Source organism: Fusarium phalaenopsidis (genome assembly GCF_050370095.1).
Source record: "Fusarium phalaenopsidis strain FUZ10S chromosome Unknown contig_32292, whole genome shotgun sequence".
NCBI lineage: Eukaryota > Fungi > Ascomycota > Sordariomycetes > Hypocreales > Nectriaceae > Fusarium > Fusarium phalaenopsidis.
Window position 1 is genome coordinate 2,471,498 of NW_028145410.1, and position 21,330 is coordinate 2,492,827.

General features: G+C 53.6%; 5 protein-coding genes across 5 annotated transcripts; 2 read left to right on the forward strand and 3 right to left on the reverse strand.

Moving 5' to 3' along the window:
- Positions 1-3,365: 3,365 nt before the first annotated feature.
- On the reverse strand, positions 3,366-4,401 carry LRP88_05045 (transcription factor MCM1; the record flags this gene model as incomplete). Its single annotated transcript, XM_083241609.1, has 3 exons — positions 3,366-3,653; positions 3,750-3,884; positions 4,150-4,401. 3 exons carry the CDS (start codon positions 4,399-4,401, stop codon positions 3,366-3,368), a joined length of 675 nt encoding a protein of 224 aa, XP_083102757.1.
- Positions 4,402-11,130: 6,729 nt separating this feature from the next.
- Positions 11,131-11,813, forward strand: LRP88_05046 (uncharacterized protein; the record flags this gene model as incomplete). Its single annotated transcript, XM_083241610.1, has 3 exons — positions 11,131-11,536; positions 11,588-11,747; positions 11,807-11,813. The coding sequence occupies 3 exons, from the start codon at positions 11,131-11,133 to the stop codon at positions 11,811-11,813; spliced, it is 573 nt and encodes a 190-aa protein (XP_083102758.1).
- A 420-nt stretch (positions 11,814-12,233) lies between these two features.
- LRP88_05047 (D-arabinono-1,4-lactone oxidase-domain-containing protein) lies at positions 12,234-13,781 on the reverse strand (the record flags this gene model as incomplete). The annotated part of the gene is made up of 1 exon (XM_083241611.1): positions 12,234-13,781. One exon carries the CDS (start codon positions 13,779-13,781, stop codon positions 12,234-12,236), a length of 1,548 nt encoding a protein of 515 aa, XP_083102759.1.
- Positions 13,782-16,377: 2,596 nt separating this feature from the next.
- Positions 16,378-17,043, reverse strand: LRP88_05048 (uncharacterized protein; the record flags this gene model as incomplete). The annotated part of the gene is made up of 2 exons (XM_083241612.1): positions 16,378-16,810; positions 16,982-17,043. 2 exons carry the CDS (start codon positions 17,041-17,043, stop codon positions 16,378-16,380), a joined length of 495 nt encoding a protein of 164 aa, XP_083102760.1.
- A 1,131-nt stretch (positions 17,044-18,174) lies between these two features.
- LRP88_05049 (major facilitator superfamily domain-containing protein) lies at positions 18,175-20,503 on the forward strand (the record flags this gene model as incomplete). Its single annotated transcript, XM_083241613.1, has 3 exons — positions 18,175-18,325; positions 18,376-19,102; positions 19,156-20,503. The coding sequence occupies 3 exons, from the start codon at positions 18,175-18,177 to the stop codon at positions 20,501-20,503; spliced, it is 2,226 nt and encodes a 741-aa protein (XP_083102761.1).
- Positions 20,504-21,330: the final 827 nt, after the last annotated feature.

Here is a 21,330-nt window from a genome sequence, read left to right on the forward strand (position 1 = left end):
ACAGTGGTCATGACTCTCCAACAGTTGCCCTTTGTTCATTTTCAGAGTTGAGGCGATACAGGCGCACAGGATTCATTCAACCACGAGACGGCGTTTTGGTTTCACATTTGGCAAGCAAGCAGGCAACGGCCCATGGCATAAAGACATTTCTTTCTTGTTGTACACCTCGTGTCTAGAATCAATTCATTATTGCTGATTTCCAAGCTGCTTGTCCCATCAAGGTGACCTCTTGACAGCGATTGACAGTGATCCACACCAAGTATCTCAAGTATCGGTACTTCTGGTTGGAAACTCTCTCAAACTTGCTCACCTCCACTAGCCTCCTCCGCGCGCTATCACCATCTAGCACTAGCTCACACGCCTATTGTCCCACCTTGTTAACCAACTATGTAACCTCGAGGCTTTGCGTGTTTAGTCGAGAACAGAGACATGATTGGTGCTGGAATTAATAGCCTGGGCTACGTGAGCTCCTCTCACTAACACCTAACTCAGCACCATGTCAACTTGTTGGCCAACATGGCCTCGATTATTTAGATGTCGCCATCATCCTATTCCAGAGTGGAAGACGGGTGTAGCAATGCCTCCACAAGTTGCCAACACTTGGCCTTTGAGCCATGACTGGTCTTTGGGAAAAGGCTCCTCCTTAACACTATTCCCCCTCGACAGTCTTCTAGGTATCCTATCTCGTCAGAAGATAGCCATCACTCTCTTCTCAATTGGTCTAAGGATCTAAAACAATCCATTGGGAACTCATTCACTTGACTTACTAGACAAGAAGTAAATACCAGATGTAAAGGATCACCAATAGGTAGCAAGACAAGATGGGATATAACCCTTTATATGCTCATCACGTCCCTGAGTTCTCTTGCTAACCACCGGTAGACTCATCCTCGAGCTGGAAGCATGAATATGGCACTGTGGCTCTCGAGGAAGAGGTTACTACAAGACCACGAATCGGGAGTCAGCCATCCGTCACCCTCTTGTTGACACTCAATACCCGCAGTGACTCTATCCCTTCTTTTCCTTCTTAACTAACTCTGCAACAATGTGTGCACATGAAAAGGTAGAATGATTTGCTCTTTCACTTCTCAATGGAAAGTTTGCTCGAGTTTGTTGGTTGAGCTATGGTTACGATGAGCAGATGCACGAGAGACACCAACGGCAAACACCAGACGAGTAACTAGGGCGAGCATTTCAGTCGTAGTTTACAATATCAGCTAGAAGCTTTCACGCAAAGGTAGGAATTCCCCAGATCGAGACAATATAAGGACTGGGGAAACAACTCTAGAGAGCCCGGGAGCACATTGGTAGGAAAAGGAGTACAGGCATGGGTAAAGAACGGTTGCGACCTGGGGATGGAACATGCATTGCGACATGATTGAGCTAGTCATAGGATACTACGTTACTGCTGAGTGTCCAAGGCCTCTCTATTGACCAGTCATACCGGGTTGACAATCACTACCTCTTCCGGGTTCGTCACGGCGAGGCCATCACAGAAGGAACAGAATGCATGGGCAAAGCCATGTGACCTGAGCTACAAATCTCAGCTGACAGACGAATCTCACTGTTACGATCGGGGACACCAGAATCCTCGATCCTATGTGATTTCGGTCCATGTTTGTCAAGTGTCATGGGACTATCGGAACGACCTCGGGTCCTTCCTTTCCCCGACCAGAGACGAATGACTTCTAATCTTTTACGCATGCATACATTATGACTTGTTCTGAAATTCCTGACCTGTACCGAAATAAAAGGAGCCATTTCTGGCTTGCACAGCTTCTGTTAGGTCCATACTGTCAGCAGAATGACAGGTCGTCAACAGTCAGGGGTCAACAAAGATCATGTCCAAAGCCAGCACAGAAACACGACAATCAGGGCATCAGCTCTTTCAACTTACACCTAGATCTTCTTTAATCCCTTTCCTCATCCGAATCTCTCACCACATCCTCCCAAAGGCCCCCAATCTCATCCCCCCACCTAAACCTCCCAACAAGGAAAAGGCGCCCCTTTCCCATCCACGTCATGCCAACCCACGGCGCACAGCCCATACGGGGAAAGGAGTGAGAACGAGTAAAAAAAAAAAATTATTACAGAAATAGTAAAGCTCAACCTTGAAATGGGCGCCTCCCAATCATGTATTGGCAGGCCCCCTAATGCGGCAGGAGGCACGCGACAGCTCATCGGGGCTTTCCTTTTTTCTGCTGTAGTCTGAGACCAGGGATCTTGCTTGGGTGCAACAACGAAACCCAACCCAACGGCGGCAACGGCACGTTCGTCAATCGTACGTACACACGGGCCGGGCTTTGCAGATTTAATTGACATTTGCCTCATTAGGAAGGCAAAGCCACGCTCGAGACGTGGATTGGATTGGACTGAAAGCCCAGGCTTTGTCGAGATCGGATGCCTGCATCTCTATGCCTGCATTTTTGGGGTAGCTTGTGGAATTCCTCTCTTGGGTAAGTCCGCTTGAGACTGGGCATATAAGTCGCGCCCATCCCATCAACACCACCTCTCAATACTCAAAAGACAACTCCAGTTTGGACAATATCGATATTGTCTGTTCTGCCAAATCAATTCTATCAAATGATTTCATCATACACACGAGTCAACCTCCCCTCATCAACAGCATACAAAACCTCACGAGCAGTTGAGGCAAAGGATCAGGTACCAGACCCTTTGAACCTGCCAAGAAAAACAGCCGTTGTCTCTTTTGGCCCATGATAGATTCGTCAAATCCACATCGAGTTCCCGTCCGTTATCGTTCGTGCCTTCATCGAGTCCATTCCCATCCCTTCCCTTCCAGCCCCGTCCTATCCCGCCCTAATCCCTCCCTCTCAAGCAATTCGCAAGTCAGGCGAGTCTTCTCGGGCTCCCCAACGAGAGAAGACTCGCCTCCTGAACACTAACAACTGCCTTCTGCAGGCCACCCAAGGCGGGAGACGAAATTACTCCGTTCGCATAGCCCTCGCCAAAAAGACGAGACGTTCTGGAGTGGCCTTCGCGCCACTACTCGGATTGCAGACTTTCTGCCGACATACTCAACACCAGTGAACCATGCTGACAGCATAGGCCAGCAAAGGTGAACGGCACAGAGCCTGCCGGGCGTAATTAACAAAGACCAGCACCGAGGCCCATCAGGCCTGCTGTAGGCCTCAAAGCCAACAACGCGAACCGAGGATAAGAAATAAATGGAAAAAAAAATGCAGGTGGCAAATCAACACCCTACCAACGCCATATCACCAGGACCTCGCAAGACTAGCTCTGATGTCCAGAAGGGACGCGCAAGGTCGAGAGGCGGCGTCTCGAGCAAGCATTGAGCGCCGGGTATCAGAGACCAAAGATTCATCTTTGGTGATGGTGCGTCATTACGACTGGTGGTGGTTGTTGGAGGGCATGCCCGGTTGCGGGGGTATGCCTGAACCGTAGCCCTGATTCCGTTGCACGTAGCTTTGATACGCCAAAGCCTGCTGGGGATCCATGGGCAGGTTGGCGGGCATATAGTTGCCGGGCATGTGAGGGTTCTGGGGCATGCCGGGTCGGCTGCCCTGAGGGGGGAGATGTTGGTTGGCGGGCTCTTCCGGAGACTCGACCTGGTCACCACCATCCACGCCGTTCTCGTTACCAGGCGTGGGTTCGGGTGCGTTCAGGCATGCCTAGATGATATCAGCCAGAGGTCTTCTTAATACGCGACACGTGTGCAGCCAGTATGAGGCTGCTGACGCGCTCCATGTGAGTAAATGGGGTAGTACCTGAATCAAGTTCTTGCCCTCAGCCTTGGTTACGAGAGGTTGGAGCTTGGGTGTGGTGAATGTATACACGAGACCGGTCTCAGAGACGACGAGAAGAAGGACTTGAGTGCCCGTGAGGACAGAAAGCTCGTATGCCTAGATGGAAGAGGTTGAGAATTAGCGATTGACACGTCAAGTAGATTGCGCGCCATGTAGAGAAAGCGGGCAGTTTGAAAGGCTTTTGAACGCGACACGGCGTCGGATCGGCCCCAGAGGCAGCGAAGGATTGGTAATGGGTAGCGGGGGAGTGTCCAGAGATGGCATTGACACGCGCATTTGATTGAATGCGCTCCAAGCCATTCTCTTTGATGGCGATGATGATGCTGATGGTGATAATAGGTGTATATGATGAGAAACTAACCTTCTTCATGATTCCGGCCTTGCGCTTGGAAAAGGTGATGTGTCGCCGAGACTTGTCGCTGATGAACTTGATCTCAATCTTGCGACGCTCGCGACCACCCTTCTCGTCATCATCGTCGTCGTCGTCGCCTGCTGAAGGGCGCTGGCGCTTGATGCCGCGAGACTCGGTGGCGGCGCTGCCATTGCCAACGTTCTGCGACTCGTCGAGCTCGGTGGGCGAGGTTTGGTCGTGCTGGTCTGTGATGTCGGCCATGGCGTCTTCTGTATGAGTGATCGTCTCAAACGGGCTTGGGTTCGATTTTATCTCAAAAGAGAAAGCTCTCGTGTCTGTATTACCACGAACGAACCGCGACGGCAGCAAAGAAAAAAAGGTGGTGGAGATACTGCTTTGAGCGTGGTGCCGATGGATCTATACTGGATCTGGAGTGGGAGCGGAGAGAAAATGGAGGGAGCTGCGGTGCGCTGCGTTTCTTGTCGCAGAAACCTGGTTGGGCACGCTCTTGCTGTTTGCTGCTTCGAGTCTGGTCTGGGTGTGTCTGGGTTTGGGTCGGGGGGCCCTTTCCTTTTTCTGGGTGCGGGCTGTGGAGGGCGTGGGTGGCGCGGACGGGAAAGAAGCGAGGCCAGGCGAGGCAAGTGCAAGTGCGCGCGCGACGAAACCAAGTGAGAGAGCAGGGGAAGGGGGGTCCCGACGGCGGCGGCGACGAGGGATTGTGACAATAACGGACAATAGAAGTGGCAGGGTTTGATATGCAACCGGGGCGAGGCACTTGTACTGCAAAGCCTGCAAAGCAGGAAGAAGATATCCTTCTAGCACGTGTTGATGTTTCTGCCAGCCCACGCTTGCGGCCGATGGGTATCCGGATGCAATTGACGAGGCACTTGTCTGAGAGTGGAGAGGGTAGCTTGTGGGGCAGATTTCGAAGCTTACAAGGAGCCCAAAAGTTCAGGCAGGTACTCAAAATGCCAGGGTGTGAGCGGCCAGTAGTGGATGGATGCAAACAGAAGCGACACTGTTCTTCTGTTTCATTATTTTCTTCTACGTTTGCTCCTTCTTTGCTTTTTCGTACCATGTCTCTATACGTAGCATCCACGGAAACAAAACGGCGAGAAGGAGAAACAGCCTTCTTTCATCTCGAGGGAAGGGGGAGAGAGCTTGTTCGCCAGAGGGGGGCTTGCTCGGTGGTGCTAAGATAGCAAGCTTTTGGCTGCAGCGGCGGAACGGGCTCGGAGTCTCCACGAGTGGAATGGGTGCAAGATGAGCCTGAGGAGGGAAGGGATGGATGCGATGCAAGGTCCAGCATCGACCAATCGCAGACTCGGATTTGGCCTGTCTGTTGCTGAGTTAGGGAGTCAGCGATTCAAGCGTCGGGTGGGTTGCTGCGTGCAGCGCGCCATTGCTGGTGCGACCGGGATTCCGCGCCTGAGTGGGCTGTGGGTATTCGTGTGAGAGCTGGTGTGAGAATCTGCAAGTGCCCTGTATCAAGGTGCTTCGTATATCGAGGTGCATGGTCTGTGTGGATATGGGTTCATCCAAGTGCGAGGGAATTTGGAGCTGGTCGCCAGTCGGGAGATTAGAAAAGGGCCCAAACGTGTGGAATGAAAGCTCAAGATGGGGTCTGGTCTGTGTGATGCAGCATGATGGGGTCGTAATAAATGTCAAGAGATGGATTGACACGATACATGGTGGTTGATTGATGGATAGTAGTGTCCAGAGACGGAAAAGAGGAGAGAGACCCATCAACGATGCAGAGATGGCAGTACAGTACAGAGTACAGTTGACACAGACACGACACACAAACACAGCGCCATTCTAGGTTCCCCATGGCCATGACACGCCCTGCCCAACTCCCGAGTCCTCCTGTCACGGCTCCAGCTCCCTCTGCCCCAGACAAACACGCCCTTGGCAAATCCCCCATCTGCTCCCCCGTCTCCACGGCTGCTTGCGTGCGTTTGCCCTTTCGAGTCGAGTCGAGCCTCAATGGTTGGCCCACGGCTCTCCGTCAAACTCGGGGACAGGGACGGGAATGGGGAATGTCATCTTGGTCCCGCGATCAAAGGAGGCATAGTGAGGTTGTAGCCGTCCTGCACACGGACGCTCCTGTGGACAATGAAGAGATCGCCCTGTATAAAGAGACAAGGCAAGCCAACAGAGTCGTTTGCAAGGAGGGGCTTGAAGATGAACGCAGCGGAGGATGATCCCTCCAATGTACCCGCGCCCTGTCCTGTCCAAGGCTTCTCCATGATGGACCCGACCCCATCTCGTTCAATTCATCCATTCACCGTCTATCAAATGAGCCCATCACATACCATTCGCAAGGTTCTCCCGTCTTTGATGTGCATGAGAGAGCTTCAACCATTCATCAGAAACTCGTGGACCGAGATTCGCACCGGCCAACCTGCCAACAGGCAGATGAGCTTCGTCCGTGGTCACAGACAGACAGGCAGGGTGGGACGTCAGTGATGACGGATGGCCCTGTCAACGACATGCATCTGCGCCTGTTGGTGCCCCGTTTCCACCATCAGCCACTGCCTGGTGTCTCTTCCCCTGGACCACACCCAGAATGACCACCGTTACAGCTGTGCAAGGTCGTCTCGTCGGCTCTGTGCTGACATTTGACACTCTGCTGAAGCGGATTCTCTCCATGCACCGAGTCCTTTTGCTAGGCAGGCAGCCAGCTGGCTCGTCTGGTGGAGGCAAAGACCCACGACTCGGGCCATCGAGCACTCACGGTGCTCCACCAGGATCCCGCCCCGCCCATTCAAGCGAGTGACACAGTCCGCGGAGTCGGCTCCCACTGCTCGCGGGGAGATCCTGTCAACCACTGTGCAGTGCCTCAAATCACTCTCGGTCCTATCCCTGGCTATCGTGAGCCGTTGAGGCAGTGGGCCGTTCTGTGCCGCATGCATGCCGCCCGCGTGACGAACCATAACGTAGCTCCCAGCATCAAGACTTCCCCCGAGGTTGCATTCACACACTCTCACATCCTGTGCCTTGCAACTTGGCCTCAGACTCTCGTGGATCACCAAGATCTTCACCAGTACCCGAAGCCAAGTGCCTGGCCAAACTCAACCTGCTTAGACATTTCTGCACCTCCCGCGACGGGCCCGTAGGGCGGTAGTCCAAACCAAATTGAATGCCCTGTCCCTCGTGCTTGTGTTTGCCGTACTTGCTTGCTTGCTTGCTCAATGTCCAACCTCCCCTGCTTGACCTGTTAGCAATCAACCAAATCTTAGTTAGCGCAGATCTGTCGCACAGTGCCAGCTGCTGCAAGTGTTCCGTCGTTGAGGACAGACAATTAAACACAAAGGAAACAGCTTTGGTCTTGGAGATGGCACATGGTGTTGCTCCCCTGTCTGCGCGTGCGTCTGCGTCTGGGTAGCTAGGCCTCGACCGCGTGTCGCATCATCTGCTCAGACAAGTGGGGGACTTTTCTCGGCGCGAGAATGACTGAGCGCGCAAGACAGAGAGGTCCATCCCCAAGCGCCTCTCTATCCCTGCTTGTGCAACATACAGCAACAGGATGGGGTACTTGCCAGAGAAGGGCCCCCGTTGCCGGCCAGGTTCAGCGATGGCCTTTTGTGAGCTGAGGTGCCGTCTTGCTTCATTAGCTTTTCAGATTCACACATGCCACAGAGATGTCGATGCCAGCTGGCCCATTGTCAACATAGCCAGGCCATCTCGCCTAGTTTGCAGGGGATGGGACCCAAAAGGCCCGTGATGAAGAAGCCACAGCAAACGGAGGAGAGTCGGAGGATAGGCGGGCCTAGCTTCCTCGGCTCTACCCTACCGACCACCGGGGTTACACTGATCGGGACCCTGGCAAATGGCGGTTCCTCTCCAAAAAGCCATGCTGGAAATATACCGCAAGGTGGCGTGGGCGTGATTGGCGGAAGCCTCCAAGGACACCGTCAATGTGAAGTGGGCGATTTTCAATGACACGGAGGCCGCGAGCACAATGCCATGCCATGCCATGCATCGGCCAGAGCAGAGGTGCTCAAGCGCAAAACCATGGCCAGCGTCGGTGGGGTGGGCTCCAATGGAGATACAGCACAGTCTGAGCCGGGAGCACACCGTCATGTCATCCCATCGTCCCAACCTCTGTTGTTGGAGAGGAGCAAACCCTGTGGAGCAGTCGTGTCGGCCGCACTGATAGCTCGCCGACCAAGAAGCGGGGGATCCTGAAGCGCCGTGACAGTGGATGGGGGGGATTGGTGGACGAGGGCCTCGGCTCCGTCGGAGGGTGGCGGGAAGGGCTCCAGGGCTTGTTTGTCCGTGATGAAGGGGCGACCCTTAGGGCGGAATAAGTGCACCTTGACATGATCGGATGGCGTAAGTCGAGTCGCGTCGATTCCGGAGCCGGCCGAAATGCACGAGGCGGGGAAGGGCATAAGCAAATGCCCAGAACAAAAACTCGGGTCCTTGAGCAGCAGTTTTAAACTCGAAGCCGTATTCAACGATGTTGGAGAATTCGCAGGTCGAAAAGGGTTAGATATCATCCAGTTCCATCCTGCATTTAAGGCTGGAGGCACAGACCGAAGCAGAAATGCTTCATTCCGCAGAGGGAATGGTGTCACACAATACTCGCGAATGACGATGAACCAGATGGACGAGATGGGACTGTCAAGCCCTGGCTCTCCTCTCTGTTCGCAACTTGGCGCACGGCCCGGACATGAGCTGCAACTGCACCGAAGCGGGGAAGTGCCAGCCAGGCCCAGCCTCCACTTCCAGCGTCTGTTTGTTCGACAGCGGGTGGAGAAGGCCTTGCTCGACCTCTCGGCTGTCGAGGGCGCGACAGGCAGGGCAGCCAGTTCTCGATGGCCTAGCCCCAGGGCCAAAGCTTGCTAAGGTTGTGAAGGGGGCCCTCCCCTGCTCGCCAGACTTGACCGAAATAGGAAGCTCCCCGAAGAAGACACAGTGCCGAACGTGATATGATCGCGTTGCGAACGGCGACGCAGGCGTTTGCACGCGGCAGGCCAAGAGATCTTCGTATTTACAGTTGAACGGTCGATGACGGCGTAAAGTAGCATTGGTGGCGTGGGAGGGGATGCCTCCTCGTTGTTGGACCTTGGAGAAATGAGATGGAGGGTCGTGGCCGGCCTGGAGGTGGCAGTTGGCGAGCAGGTGGGTCAGCCTGCATGCCAGAGACGGCTATGAGTTTAACGGGGCTACAGAGACTTTTGAATAATTACATGTTATTTGTGGGGGTTGCGCTCGGACATCTCACTGGTCAATTTTATTTGCTGTGGAAGGAACATGGCAGGCAAGGCAAGCGATCCCGTGTCGTCTCCTCCAGGTATCTTTGGGCAGGAGACCCCGTGGATGTCTTGTGATTTGTCATGATTGTCAGTGCAGGAGCTGAAGAACTTGAAGTTGCTGACTTGCAGCTATTCTCACTTGCAGCATGACGGCGTCGTCGAGGTGTCCATACGAGATATATGGGATAAGAATCATTGGTGTTTTCCGTCTACTTTCGCTTTCGCAATCGCCTCGGCTATTGTTCGATCTCTCGATGGACGCATCCTTCCTTCCATCGTGGGGCTCGATGACAACATCCTGATTCTCTCTCTGCATGAATGTTGATGTCATCAGCAAACATTCAAGGCGTGTGGCTTGGTCGACCATGAACTCCAGAAGATCGAACCTCTGCAACGCCTAGGGATGCATGCATCTTGGCCGCACGTGTCAGAGTCGCGAACCACTGCTTCCGTCGAGTCTTCTTGGCCGAGACTTCGGCACGTTGCAACCTTCGTCGAGTAGCGATGTGGATAGGTCCGGGCAGAGACATGAGACTGGGGACAATCCGCAATTGATGTTGGTGATGGCTTCACCTTTTATTTGATTGTCTTGTAGCTTTGGGGTCCGAGCTGCTGGGCAAACCCAACACCATCCCCCAAAGGGCATTCATCTCCATCTTCACCAAGATTAAGCTCGTCTACCCCAACGGCAAACCAGGGTCTGCTATGCAGCACCTCCACCGACGTCGCAGTCGTGAGTGTGTCCCCTACTCTGCCTATTCCCCATCGTGTCTAGCCTTAGGTCGTCGCATCTGTCAAGGGGGGAAAATCCTCCAATCCACGACGTCGACTCTTCCAAGTCTGGGCAACGCCTGGGAATGCGCCTGGTGGTACTAAGACATGATGATAGCCGAGGAAAGAGACTCGATTATCAAGATCGGGATCTCATCAAGGGAAACACTGTCACGCCAGAAGATCATACCATAATTCCACTCGGGCAGCTGTTGCTGGCAGTTGAAGACTTCTTGTTGCCGTCGGGCGGCTCTGCGACTTGCTCAGGGCCTATAGTTGGGCTGCTACTGAGTCGCAAGTGTCCCTGGCTCCAACAATCGCTGTCCCAAACAGGGTATTCGGCCAGGCTCTTGGGCCTCTGATTGGCCACCGCCTCGGCGTGGAACCATTCGCCCCGTCGGCCGTCGGCAGCTCTGCGTCAAGATCCATCCCCTGAAACCGTGTCGGTTGCGGATCTTGACAATGATCAGATGTTGCCGAGACGCTCCAGTCGTGGTCTTGTTTCATGGTTGGTCTTGGAGTTTTCGAGTTTCTCCATTGTCCTTCCTTTTGCCGGCTTGTCTCCGTCCTCCTCCCTTGCGTGGTGCTGCCAGGAGTTTCTCTTTGTTCATACACTCTCTCTCTCTTTGCTTCCAGTACCTACGTTTGACAAGCTCCCTTGGGCGTTGTCTTTCTTTCTTTCGTTCATATACTAAATTATCGGAAACGAGATCGTCACCGTTTTTCGAGTGTCGATCCCTTGAAAACAGTCTACTCGCTTCACTTCTACCTCTTGACGAGACTCAATATCCAAGACGCAGGTCGTCCAGCAGCAGCAACTCCTACAGTATAATCAGTCATTCGAAAAGAGGAGGACGAAAACGAGATATCCCATTCAGCAAGCGTGTTTCGATTTCCAGTTTAGACGGTTTCCTTTGCTCTTTCAGTTGCTACACCAAATACCTACATCGCCACCATGGCCAACAAAGTCTTTCTTGCGGCTGTCGCCGCCGACGTTCTCTTTCTCGCCTCGGGCATCCTCGAGCTGGTCTTCTCGCTGGTCGTCAGAAGCCAAATGAACGATGCTCCCCAGGATGGCGAACAGGCCACAAGGAATCTACTTCACCAGCGATTCCCTCTCACCGCTGGCATTGTCAATGCCGCCTTTATCCTCGCCACGTTTGCCGTCACCCTGCCAGGACTCGTCATGCCCGCCCGCAGCATTCTCAAGATTTCCGGATACATGGTGACTTTCTGTGCCATCTTCACCATGTGTGTGGGCGTCTTTCTCTGGGTCATGACATTGAGGATTCGGGAGCAATTCTTTGACATCTACATTGCGCAAGAACCCGAGATCCAGAGCTTGATCCAGATTTCTGTACGTCAAACCTGAATAATGGCGAAAATACTGCTAACGAAAGCTACAGTTTGAGTGCTGCGGATACTCCAACAGTACCACACCCGCCTTTGTCATGGACACTACGTGCACCAGCCCTGCGAGCGCAGCTCTTCTACGAGGCTGCGCGACAGCCATCTCCAGCTTCTCAAACCTTCACATCGACAGCATCTTTACCGTTGTCTTTGGACTTGTTGGTATGTATTAGTTCATGTCCTTCGATATACCGCACAATATACTAACTATATACTCCCAGGTGTTGACGCCATCTTTATCCTCTGCATCGCCTGCCTTCTCAAGGACCGCAAGGAGCGCGAGCGCTACCGACACATTGACGAGAAGTCCGGCTACCGACAGATTTAGCAAAACCACCTCTGGGCATGAATGAGGCGGCCATTGACTGGCTGCCGTGGGCTACATTGACGTTCCTTTTCCCGTACCTAGTAGTATAGCGGCCACCGTTCCTAGAGAACCTGTTGCGTTTACCAGCCTTTTATATTTAGTCCGAGATGTAGTCAATGCACAAGGTTCTTAAACTTCTGGGGGAACTGGGGTATGCATTGGAGTCTTGAGGCGTGAGGCTCCTATTTGTACTCATCGGGACATGCATCACGTCGTATCAAAGCCATATCGTAAACCTTTTCGTATTCCTCGTGAGAGCCACGTCATAATCTTGAACGCTATCAAATGATTCCAAACGTCGTTACGCCTCGTTTTCTGCTCTGCTCCCTCCGCATCTCCACCTCCTCCAGCTCAAGTCCCGCGCCGTCCGCCATTATCCGGTCACGATGCCACGGTCCGACAAACATGCCCTGGGGGTCGACACTGTCCCGCACTGCGCGGAAGGAGTCGAGCTCCTTGCCGTAGAAGGCCTCGATCTCTGGGCGGTGGGATTGGAAGTTCTTTGCCCAGTGAGGCTTGCCGCCGAGGTCCTTCATCAACCACTCAAACGCCTCGTAGTACCTGTCGTGGCAGGGAGGGTCCAGCCAGTAGGGTCGGTAGAGCGTGGCGTTGAGATACAATGTTGGTCCATCATCTACAGTGATGTCGAGGTAGGGTCGCGCGTTGGAGGTTAGTGTAGTGTCACTCACACGAACCTCGACGGGCGAGTGGACATAGAGGCCCTCGGCGGAGAAGGGGATGTTGTGGGGGACGTAGTCGGGGTCATCAGGCGCCAAGTGATTGAGCCATGAACTCAGCCGTCGAAGAGCTTCAGGACCCTTCTTGAGAGGAATAGCCCACTCGTTGACAAATTGCGAGTAGAGGCAGTTCATGAGGAGGGCCTTGCGGCTCGGCTGAACGGCCGACGAGCTTGTTCCATTGCGGAAGCCATACTGCATGCCAAACACAAACCACTCGACCCAGGGAAGAATCCTCGGGACGTACTGGGCGACGTACAGCAGGTTGTGGTAGACATAGTATCCAAGGGCGCCATCGTAACCGCTCTGGGGCGGATCACGGTGCTCTTCATCCGTCTTGTCCGCCTGCCAAACCACGGCACGCCTCGTGTAAGGGAACCACCAGACCCTGACAAACTCGCTCTGCGTCCACAGCTCGTGGTTCCAGGCCTCAAACATCTTGTAGTCGGTGTCAATGACCTGCCTCCACTTGAGGCTAAAGGCCGGGACGGCCTTGAAGGTGACCTCTGTAATAATTCCAAGTGCGCCCAGCGAGAGGAGGGCGGCTCGGAAGAGGTCGGGTTTTGTGTCCTTGGAGCATTGGACTGTAGTCCCATCGGCGAGGGTGACCTTGAGAGAGATGATGTCCTCTGACATGAGGCCGTGGCGCAAACTGCTACCATGAGTACCGGTAGAAATGGCGCCGCTGATGGACTGCTGGTTGATGCTCCCAAGGTTGGGCATAGCAAGACCATGCCTCTCAAGCTCCTCGCACAGCGTATACAGCCTGATCCCGCCTTCCATGACAACCACACCCGTCTCCTTGTCCACAGAGATGATCCTATTAAAGTTGTCGAGGTTGACGAGCCAGCTCGATGTGCATGTGATGTTTGACGGCGAATGACCGCATCCCGCCGTCACCAGGCGCCGACGACACCTCCGCGCAAGATTGACCACCTTTTGCACCTCAGCCAGTGACTCTGGCTGGATATACAGCTCTGGGAGGGACGAGAAAGTGCGCGCCCAAGTCTGGTGGACGTGCCGCTGGCGGGCGCGAAATGCGACGCCGTCGTCTTGGAGCTTTGCGAGCTCCGCGGCCACGAGGGGGTCCATTGCGCAGGAGGAGGATGGATGACAGAGGCAGGAAAGAAGAATCTCGCAGGATTAATCGACGAGTAATGGATATAGAAAAGACCCAGCGGGATCTAATCTATTCGCTCGATGCCAAAGTGGGCGTAGTCGCATTCGGTCTTGGGTCTTGGTCTCGTCTTTGTGGGTCAGGGCCAGCGTCGGAATCGTAAATCTCTCGGTTCAACAGGACAGGCTCCGAGGCCGGTGATGCGAGTTAGAGGAGGAGCTTTTCTGCAGAGTGTGTAACTCGGATCCGGTGATGATGGAGGGAAGAGGGGGTGCGACATTGTGGGAGGTGAGCCATATATTGAAATGGATGGGTAGAAGTCGTCGACGGTTCGGAACGGCTTGATAATCAGAAAGAGGCGCGAAACCCTCATCCGTCCCGACTTGAGCGAAGCAAGCAAGGCAAAAAAACCCGATCGACAGAAAGTCCCTGGATCGGCAATTCGCGCTAGGCTCTGATTGGTTGTAGGATAAGGGTTCAAGCCGTCAACGATATCTTTTTTCTATGCGGGCCATGACAGGGGTCTTGATGGTGTCATTGAGCCTCTAGCAGCCGTCATCTGGATCGGCTCGGCTCGTCGCTTTGATGGTTTCGTGATGAAAGTGCGAGTGCATCGATCAATTGGAATTGATCTCGATACAGAGATCTTGCCCCTTTCCAATTCAAATGCCGTGGATGTCGTTTGAATGCTTGATCGCCCAGTTCTGCCCCTCAATATCCATACCAGGTTGCCCTAGAATTGGAGTTGTATTGCTATGTTAACCTAGACACAATCCATGACACACCCATTGCTTAACACTGAAAAAAAGGATGCTGAAGAAGCTCGCTGGCCGTGGGCCTCGGGCGCGGAGGAACCTCCATTGCCAATCGTATCACGTCAGTTATAGAACCCACCTCCTCCTCACTCAGGTCAAGCGGCGCGTTTGCTCTGAATGTGTGCTCGAAGCCTATCAAGGGGAAGTGCCTGGTCACAGGTGGTTCCAACCAGATGCCCATGTGCGGCCATCTCCTCAGGAATTGGTCTGGGAGTCGGCCAAAAATGAGCGCTATGCCAAACCAATACTGCAAGATCGGAACCTCTGGGTCTTCCTTGTTTACCACAATTTCTGGAAGGATGTGGTAGCCAGTATAGAGTCTATACACAAGACACCCAAAGGCCCAGATGTCGACACCTCCAGTGGAAGGCCACCGTGATATTTCTTCTTCGACGGGCTCGACCATCTCGGGAGCTCGAAATTGGTAAGGTCCGGTAATCGAATGCCACCTGTTGACACTTTCTCCGACGGGGAAGGCTACAAGAGCAAGGTCAGCATCACCAATGGCAACCCTATTCAACATCTTACCAAAACCCAGATTGCCGAGCTTGATCTTAATATTTTCATCGTAGTCGTCGCGTGTCGGAAGAATAGGGGAGATCTTTGTCAAATGCAGCGGCGCATGTACTCTGTCAGACGTGTGCCGAATCTTTTCAAGGAAAACTTGGTCTTCGGGTCCCTGGACAAGGTCTGGGGGATACGAACGAGTCTTAATCTCGAGGCTATGCAGGCCGATGGCTCCATGAACCCACCCCGCCCTGTGCATTGATTCGATTCCAAGGAGAGTCTGTTTGAGAATACTCTTGATGATGCGAATGGGGAGCCTTGGGACTCCCCCTGAGGGCGACGGATACGAAGTTAGAGGTTGGAGGGAACCGCGAAATGGTATATACTGGGGTTGGTATGCGAGACACGCATGAATGCCGTTGGGGCCGTGCAAGGCGTAAGCCCGAGGACAGTTGACGTGCATTGTATCCAGATCACCATGGGAAGCTCTTAGGGCCATTGATAGGCTCCCTATGTTGGTGATAGCGCCCCTCGATACCGACATAATCTGGAGGGTTATATACTGTGGCTGCCCAAGTTGTACCTCTCTATGGCTCACAAATTAGTAATGGCAACAGCAGGCGATCATGCGTAGTATAAACTCACTCTTGTTGGGCGAGCCACTTTGTCCAGTCCCATCCAAACCCAAGCTTTCGAATGATACGATACCACCCTCGCTGGTCGGAGGGCGCTTTGATGAGTGTGCCGAGGGTTATTGGGTAAAGCCCGTCCTCGACGTAGAGCTCCGGCCACTCACACAAGCGGGAATGATGCCATTCAGATTGGCGAAAGCTGTGTTCCGAGGGGTATTCAGGCACTCCTGGAGGAAGCTCCATGGGGTGGGGGGGTATCAGCATATGGGGAGGAGGTACCGCCATGGTAATGGATTTCTGGTAATTAGAGAGAGACGTGGTTCGTGCACGGGCGATAGAATGATGATATGGATGGAGATGCAATGTTGATGGAGCGTGTTATGGCTAGCAGTGGTTGGGGGAGGAGTAGCATCGCTTTGATCTGGGAACGAGGTTTGCTCTTTCAGGCGCTGCTTTCCTAGATAACCTAGGTAGTAAAGAGCCACCCAGCTTTCAGCAAGCGGCACAGTTGGACTCTTCTTGAAGAAGGATACTATACATGATAGAGAGGCAGGTACTTTACAGGATGTACAGGATGGCAGTAGGACATTGGAGTTGGTGAGGTTCTCTTCGGGTCGTCACCTCCCAAATAATCCTCCAAAAGCCGACGAAGCACCTCCGCCGCCTCCGCCGCGACCTCCGTGCCTCTTGGCCTCAGTCCTAATCCATTCTTTGAGAAACTCCTTGTCGGAAAGCTTCCTCGCATCTGCCAGCTTGGTCGCCGTCTGGGCCTCTCCGCCGTCAAAGCTCAGCAGCGTGGGGATGCTGGTGATCATGTAGGTCATGGCAAGATTGGGGCTCCCGGACATGATATCGGGCGAGTCAAACTCGACCATAGCAAGGGAAACGCCGCCCTCATCCTCGCCCACGCCGGACTCGACAAGTCCCCGGATGAGGGGGCTGACGACTTTGCAGGTTGAGCACCAGGATGCGGTCCAGAGGGTGAGAAGGGGTGTGCGGGATGAGGTCGAGAGAGAGAGGTAGGTTGAGAATGAGTCGTTGTTGCGGATGCTAGGATGAACCGGTCAGTATAGCCCGGACGATCGGCACGTCACCTAGCGGTAAGAAAAACAAGGAGGGAGTCGACTTTTTCTCCACGATCGACATGGGGGAGTTGGGGGTGCAAGACAAGGGCCATGTGCAGGCTCATGTGATGTGCATGGAGGTCAGAGAAGCACTCACGGGGCGTATATATGGTTCTTGGCTTGCCGCGGGGTGGTGGTTGAGAGGGCCCGGGAAATCATACGAGGCGGCGGTTTGGCTAAAGACGCCATCCCGTAGAGGGGCCGTAGCCCAGACGATAGAGTAGTACGCATTCTATCTGAAGTTGCAAGGTACAGTAGCAAACAACTCTCAGGATAGCATGTGGCAGGTGAGTTAAGTCACACTGCAGCAGATGAGAAAGAGATGCAAGGTTAAAGGTAAAGGCGCCCGCAGTGCAGGGTCCGCGTTGCGGCTCGCCCCAAAAGTTTGCGACAGGGGATGAAAGAAGAGCTTGGAAATGATGTCATTGCACCCCAGATGCGATCTAGTGGCTGTACAGACCACAGCCAAAGGACCCCAATGGACCCTTCCCTCTACCAGTTACAGGGACCATAGACCCCATGCGACGGCGCGGGGGGGGTCATGTGTTGCCCTGGAGCCGCCCCGGCCGAGCTGCGTATTCGAGATCCCTTCGTCAGCTGTGCTCACTGCAACCGTTTTGCTCTGCCGCCATCGCCGCCTGTGGGTGCCTCCGTCTCCACCTCCACCTCCGCGCCGGGGTCCGTCCGTCGCTTGTTTCGCTTCGCTTGGTGCGGGTGTTGAGATGATCTATCTCTTGGTCATTACTCATGTTTCTTTTCTCGGTGTCTGGTGACTCTTTATCTTGACTCTCCTCCTTCCATTCTGTCCCGAGTCCTGTCTTCTTTCCCTTTCATCAACAGCAGCAGCACAGTCAATCTCGGCAGGTGCCCGTGGTGCTCTCCTTTCTGACGTCAAGCTCTGCACCGGCCTGCTCCAGGCAAGACATCTCCAGGCGAGGGAGATTGCAGCTCGAGATTGGTGTTTACTCCTCCAAACATTGGGTTGCTGCCTTGATTCCCTTGGACAACAAACCCTCTGTCTCTGCCTCTACCCTACAGACAAGGAGTAATTTTCCTTAATCCCCTGTTCAACTATTGTTACGGATATCTCACCTACCCGGCATACCTAATCATCACTTCGGCGCTATCTCCACTTTCGTCTTTATCTCCAGGAAACCCACCGGGGTCTAGACATCACTATCCACATCAATTATCCCTACCTCTCAGGGTTCTCTCCCCTTGAACTTTTCCCGACGCAATTGACTTTCGCATCTGTCGCGAAAGCTACGACAAGCCAGCCAAGAAGTCATCATGGCGGAAAAGCCAGATGTTCCGAAGTGGCGGCGCCTTTTGGGCGCTGGTGCTGGTGCCGCCGCCGACAGCACTCCCTCAGATGGCAGATGGAAGCCATCGAAATGGAGTATGGGAGTGTTGAACGACAAGGACACCATTGAAGTTCCAGGTTAGTGCCAAAGAACCACCTCGATCTGGGAAAAGACTAACACCAGATAGGATCCGTACTGCTTCTTGCTTCTCACCGCAATGAGCCACTTGGTCTTCGGAACATGCAAGCAAGGAACTCGCATTCGTCTATCCCCACAGGCTTCCCAGTCAACTCGCGTAGGAATTCAGCATCTTCAGCAACAAACCGTCCTCAAGTGCAAGAGGAAAAGAAGAAGACGAGCGATGGCGCCATCATTCTGGAACCCCAACCCGAGGATTCGGCCAATGACCCCCTGAATTGGCCTTCCTGGAGACGGGACATCGCCCTCTTGTCTCTTGGCTTTTACTGCATGATTGGTGGCGGCACAACTCCTCTGGTGGCGGCCGGCTTCACGGACATTGCACAAACGTACAATGTCGACGTTGAGAGGGTATCTTTGACTACAGGGCTCTACATGATGGGCATGGGCCTGGGCTCCGTCATATTTTCTCCCACCGCTATCCTCTGGGGGAAGCGCCCTGTCTATCTTGCAAGCGCCATTCTCTTCATTGGCACATCTCTCTGGGCCGCCTGGTCCCCCTCGTTCAACTCTCTCCTGGCTGCCAGAGTCTTTCAAGGCGTTGCGGTAAGCCCGGTGGAGTGTCTCCCGTCCGCCACTATTGCCGAGATCTTCTTCCTGCATGAGCGAGCCTATCGTATTGGTATCTACACACTGCTGCTTCTTGGCGGCAAGAACCTGGTCCCTCTGGTTAGTGCGGTCATCATTGGTGCCCTGAGTTGGCGTTGGGTCTTCTGGTGAGTATTCATAACCGCAATCCTAGTCACGCTATTGATTGATAATCTTCTAGGATCTTGGCCATGATTATTGGTCTGGGCGCTGTGCTTCTCTTTTTGTTCGTCCCCGAGACCTTTTGGGACCGAACTCCTCACCCCAAGCCACATGCGCCGGTGAAGCGACCAAGCTTTCTCCGTCGACTGTCGTCACGTCATAGAACGCAGGAAACAGGGGAAGAAGCTCTTAAGATGGGGGGTGAAATAGAGGCCCCTGCATCTCCAGCCGCTGCAGCAGGACAGCACGAGGACGGCAAGCTAGGAACAGGTGCTGGCCCGGAGGGGCAGAAACCGGCGTCTCCTGGTCCTAGCCACCGGCACAGGAATCTTCATGTTGGCTTTGCGAACGCCGAAGAAGAAAGCCCAGAGGCCTTTGCGTCTGAAGAATCGACGGCCACTGTCATTCACCCAACCCCATCCAAGACTGCGAATTCCCCTTCAAATGAGCCCGCTCAACCTACTCCTCCCTACTTCGGCAGTGCAACTGGGAGCGAATCCAATGTGGCCTCATTCAAGTCGGGCCCTAATCTTGAAAGCGAGAAGATGGACGCCTCGAGACTGAGGGGACCACCCAAGGTCCAGGCTTACACACACAACCTCCGCCAGCAACCTCCCAAGACCTTTACCCAGCAACTCAGGCCCTGGCATGGGCGCCTTAACCATGATAGCTGGCTCAAGGTCATGGTTCGACCATTTATCCTGTACGCGTATCCGGCCGTTCTTTGGTCATCGGCGGTGTATTCCTGCTCTGTTGGCTGGCTTATCGTCATATCCGAGTCAATTGCCATGATCTATCGCAACAGAGAGTCGTACGACTTTGATGCTCTCCAGACAGGCCTTGTTTATGTCTCGCCGTTCGTGGGCGGAATCCTGGGAACTGGCGTGGCAGGCAAGGTCAGTGACATCATCGTTAAGGCAATGGCTCGCCGTAATGGTGGACTCTACGAGCCCGAGTTTCGTCTTGTTATGGCTGCGCCCATCTTGGTCAGCACATGCATAGGCCTCATGGGATTTGGATGGTCAGCCGAAGAGAAGAACCATTGGATTGTTCCAACTATCTTCTTTGGCATCGTTTCTTTCGGCTGCTCCCTTGGCTCGACCACGGCTATCACGTTCTGCGTTGACAGCTATCGCCAATATGCCGGAGAGGCATTGGTGACTCTAAACTTTTCCAAGAATGTGCTTCACGGCCTCGTTTTTAGTCTCTTTGTTACTCATTGGTTGCACGCAGATGGCCCCAAGATGGTTTACATATGGATCGGCATCATCCAGCTTATTCTGATGCTGGGAACGATCCCCATGTACATTTACGGCAAGAGGGCTCGGATGTGGACAGTCCGGGCGAACCTGATGGAGAGGTTCTAGACGATGTTCTAGAGGTTGTTCTAGAAGTTGGGCAGCATTGCTTGGCGTCATGGTATAGCATATGCATATGTTTTGCAGCGTTTTGGTTCATCATTGGTTACGGCATGGGACGGGCATTCATGGGCATCATGACAGACTGCATGTTATGTTACGATCATGGGGGTTCGGACAACGGTTTGAATAGCATTTTCATGGTATGAAACTTGGTAGATTGGCATAGCTGGACTGGTTCTTTGTTACACGATGGCCTTCACAGGCACTCGGGAGAAGCACTGGGTTATTCGGCAGACTTTACGAAACATTACGAATGGTCGTGGTATGAGGATGGTCGGCATGGCGCAGAGAATTTCTCCGGTCCAAGATTGCTTACATGGGAATACAAGGATAGTGTCAGAGTTGATCAAGAATGTCTACATGCGTACTCACTATGTACTTCAAGTGCTCCGACGAAGCTCACCTAGAACGGATCAAGGTCCTCTCCAACACTAGACCAAACTTTTCACTCAGCAATGATCGACGTTGGTTGCCTAGGCTAAACAACCTGACTTCATTCTCGCAAGGCATAGTAGGTGCGTTGGATTAATAATCTTGAGTGACCTGATGCCCCGTGATGCCCTCAACGAACCCTCACTTAATTCTCGGCACTCCGTAGATCCTAGTGTCAGGTGACATGGCGACGAAATGGCGTCGCTGTGACGCAGAGTTGCAGTCAAGGCGCGCCCATCTCGACGCGTAGAGGATGCGCCGTCGAGGCAGCAACCCCGCAGTTTTCTGAACTACCTTGATATTCACGGAGCGACATGGCTGAAGGTTTTATACGAGATATA